The following is a 4,274-nucleotide window of genomic DNA, read 5'->3' as shown; positions in this document are numbered from 1 at the left end:
GGTTGTGGGTATGTTATATACATGTATACAGGTGGAGAACTCACCCACTTGGAATATCTTTGTCCAATTCTGTCCTGTTAGTGTCATGTTCAAATAAATTGCAACTTTTCCTATTTGTATCATGGTTCATGAGATCTGCTAAGAATCTCCAATCCCGATTCAGATTGTATACCAGGGCATACCCCAACCTGTGGCTCTCCAGCTGTTGCAAATAGAAAACTCCCTTCATTGCACAGTATACTACAACTCTTTTCATCGCACAGAATACCAATGTTCCCAAACCTGCGGCTCTGCAGCTGTTTCATAACTACAACTCCCATCATGCCCTGACAGCCGCTGGAGTGCCACAGGTTTGGGAACACTGTTGTGTACTCTCCCTAATTCCGGTCGTTTACTGGAGTTTCTCAGCGATTAGATCTGCAGAGGACATCGATGAGACCTCACTACATTCCTGGATCAGGGGAGCGGCCGGTAACGAGACCACCGCCTGACCTCTCATGCCAGAGAACGGAATCGGGACGAGAAAGACGCATGAAAGAAAAACAGAGCGGCAGGGGACGTGAACCATAAACGCATACTGAAGCCAGCGCTTTGAGCAAAGAGGCGAAACCACCAGGAGGAGGGAGGGGGGAGCAGAAAGAAAGAGCAGAACATTAGAGGCAGCGAGAAGGGGGACGTCACATCCCCTTGACCCTCCAATCACCTCGGGGTCCTATTTGATTGGAAGGCGGCAAAGGCTTTAATCTCAGCTCTAATTCAGAGGCTTTTGAAGTGAGTTTGTCTGGCAGAACTGCGGCTGCTGCTCACACTGCGCTCTGCACCAGGAGTGGGCGCTGGGTGCGGGACTCCTGCGGAGCATCGGGCTGTGCTGCGGAGCATACACCACTGGATTGTACCTGATCGCCGGGCATTTACGGATATAGCTGGTTAGCGCTCGTCTGCTGGATACAGCCTTGTACTGTCCGACCGATTAACCGTGGACGACATACTGAGTCGGGCGATCTGGACTGGGATCGTTTTCTTACGGGACCGATCATTATCTTATCAGTCAGGACAGAAGCTCCGGGGTGCCTCTCCCCCTACCTAAGTCACCCCGATGCCTGTGCGGGGGACATGATCTGCTCGCCACTGGCTTCTGCAAGTCGTGTCAGTCCTGCAGCCCGGGAAAGCGGAGAGAGCTCGGGGACGAGAAGCGGATCAGCTAATAACCGAGCCTTTGTGCACACTGTGCCCCCCAGCGACCCCCTGCGCCAGGCCGGCCGGCTGCCCATCAAAGTGCTCAAGATGCTAACAGCTCGCAGTGGACACATCCTCCACCCGGAGTACCTGCAGCCCCTGCCCTCCACCCCGGTCAGCCCAATAGAGGTAAGTACAACGGGAATCACACGGCCAGATATGTGGCTGCCAGATAATGTGGGTGCCCGTACGATCCGGCAATGCCTCCCCCAGGTAACACAATGTGCCCGTACGATCCGGCAATGCCTCCCCCAGATAACACAATGTGCCCGTACGATCCGGTAATATCTCCCCCAGATAACACAATGTGCCCGTACGATCCGGTAATATCTCCCCCAGATAACACAATGTGCCCGTACGATCCGGTAATATCTCCCCCAGATAACACAATGTGCCCGTACGATCCGGTAATATCTCCCCCAGATAACACAATGTGCCCGTACGATCCGGCAATGCTCTCCCCCAGATAACACAATGTGCCCGTACGATCCGGTAATACTCTCCCCCAAATAACACAATGTGCCCGTACGATCCGGTAATACCTCCCCCAGATAACACAATGTGCCCGTACGATCCGGTAATACTCTCCCCCAAATAACACAATGTGCCCGTACGATCCGGTAATACTCTCCCCCAAATAACACAATGTGCCCGTACGATCCGGTAATGCTCTCCCCCAAATAACACAATGTGCCCGTACGATCCGGTAATATTTCCCCCAGATAATACAATGTGCCCGTACGATCCGGTAATGCTCTCCCCCAAATAACACAATGTGCCCGTACGATCCGGTAATATTTCCCCCAGATAATACAATGTGCCCGTCCACCGCCAGTCATCTCCATAATCCCCCGCCCGTTGCAGGATGGTGCCGGGCACAGCTGTGTGGTGTATAGCCGGCATGCCCACCGCAGGCGGCTGCACCCCAAATACATATAGATGTATACAGAAAATACACAGAATGCCCAGAAGTGACGTATAAAACTCCAGCGCACCGTGCCATCTATTCATTCTTCTATGTACTATTTTAACAGTTAGTTTGCCATTAATTGTTAACAGCTGGGCTACTATATTTATTAATATATTTACTATTTATTATTATTATTACTACACAAACATCAATATTATTAGTTTTAAAATTTCATTCTGATGATCTCTAGATACAGCAGCGGCTGGCAATTATCTATATCAATCTATCTATCTATCTATCTATCTATCTATCTATCTATCTATCTATCTAGTGCACAAACACACAAGAGGACTACACGAGGGGGTGAACACACAATAATATCATCATTTATTAGTTTTTGCGCCGCGGGAGCACAGGCCGCACTTGAGTGAATGTTGCGCTGGAATTTGGGAGTTTTTAGAAGATGACACAGTAAGGACTTGCACCCCCCTTTAGGACTTGCACCCCCTTTGTGACCCGCTCTGGGGCATCCTTAGTAATTTGTGGGTACAGTTCTGCACACATGTCATTTCTATAGGAAATGCTCTCAGGGGAGAAGGCTAGATACCATCTTGTATGCTGTATTTTGCGGGGGTAGTAGAGGTGACTGGCACCGGGCACTATTGGGTTATGTCTGGTACCGGGAAGGAGTTGTGGGTCGCTCTTGTATTTGGGGGGTCTTCTGTGTAGTATTATCTGGGTGCTGATAGGACTGTATAGAAAATCATATTGTTGTTGGCAGTGAAGTCTAAATATTCTTCCTTTCCCCTCCCCCAGCTGGACGCCAAGAAGAGCCCCCTCGCCCTCCTTGCCCAAACCTGCTCCCAGATCGGGAAACCGGATCCCACGCCGTCCAAGCTGTCCTCGGTGACCGGATCCTCCGCGGCCGACAAAGAGGCGAAGTCTGGGCCGCTGAAGCTGAGTGACATCGGTGCCGAGGACAAGTCCAGCTTCAAGCCCTACTCCAAGCCCCCGGATAAGAAAGAGCACACCGCCGGGGACAAGTCCGGATTCCGAGTGCCCAGCGCCGCCTGCCCTCCATTTACCCCCAGGACTGGCAGCCCCAGCTCGCCCCGCACCCCGCCGCCCTCCTCGGAGACCAAGACCACCGGGGAGAGCGCGGACAAGAAGGAGACGGAGCAGTGCGCCAAGAGCGGCCAGTCTGAGGGCACCACGCATGGGAGACTGAGTGCAGATCTGCCCCAGACTCACCCGGAGGGCCCGGCGGGGTGTAAGAGCCTGTCTGCGGCTCCATCCCCCACCCCGGTCTCGTCCTCCAGCTCATCGGGCTCAGTGCTGGGATCTGGCCTGGTGGCCCCGGTGTCTCCCTATAAACCTGGACACACGGTGTTCCCTCTGCCCCCAGCTGGCATGTCATACCCAGGAACACTAAGTGGAGCCTACGCCGGGTACCCCCCGCAGTTCCTGGCTCATGGAGTTTCTCTGGACCACACCAAAGGGAACTCATTAATGGGTGCCCAGCTGAGCAGCCTGGGTTGTTCTAGCAAATCTGCGGCTTCTAGTCCCCTGACGGGGGCATCGCCACCCTCTGTGATGACTGCCAGCCTGTGTAGAGACCCCTACTGCCTCAGCTACCACTGTACCTCCCAGCTGAGCGCCAGTGCTACCTGCAGCCACGACCTTAAATCTGGATACCCTCTTGTGTACCCCAGCCACACTCTGCACGGAGTCTCCCCGCCATCTCTACCTGGGCACCCCCTCTACCCTTATGGCTTCATGCTTCCAAATGACCCCTTGCCCCATGTATGTAACTGGGTATCGGCCACAGGTCCTTGTGATAAGCGCTTCTCCTCCTCCGAGGAGCTACTTGGCCACTTGCGGACACATACCGCCTTCCCAGGAGCATCGGACAAACTATTACCCGGGTACCCTAGTTCTTCATCCCTGGCAGCCGCCGCCATGGCGTGCCACATGCACATGCCACCCGGAGGGGCCTCCCCCAGCCATCTAACTCTACGCAGCCCTCACCATCACCCCTTGGGACTAAGCAGCAGTCGTTACCATCCTTACTCCAAGAGTCCACTCCCCTCAGGTGGTGCCCCAGTGCCAGTCCCTGCAGCTACAGGAC

The 4,274-nt window shown here is 53.8% G+C and overlaps 1 protein-coding gene across 1 annotated transcript in view; it reads left to right on the top strand.

Annotated features, from left to right (window-relative positions):
- Positions 1 to 682: 682 nt before the first annotated feature.
- The window catches only part of ZNF503 (zinc finger protein 503), a 4,259-nt gene continuing 667 nt past the window's right edge, over positions 683 to 4,274 (top strand). Inside the window, exons 1-2 of the mRNA XM_056531303.1 lie at positions 683 to 1,365; positions 2,963 to 4,274. The exon at positions 2,963 to 4,274 is cut by the window's right edge and continues 667 nt beyond it. Of these exons, the coding sequence (XP_056387278.1) occupies positions 1,114 to 1,365; positions 2,963 to 4,274 (1,564 nt within the window). The 5' untranslated portion in view covers positions 683 to 1,113. The remainder of the gene's footprint in view (positions 1,366 to 2,962) is intronic.

Source organism: Hyla sarda, chromosome 7 (genome assembly GCF_029499605.1).
Source record: "Hyla sarda isolate aHylSar1 chromosome 7, aHylSar1.hap1, whole genome shotgun sequence".
NCBI classification, from domain to species: Eukaryota; Metazoa; Chordata; class Amphibia; order Anura; family Hylidae; genus Hyla; species Hyla sarda.
The sequence above is the reverse complement of the archived record's forward strand: the minus strand, read 5'-3'. Positions and strand labels throughout refer to the sequence as shown.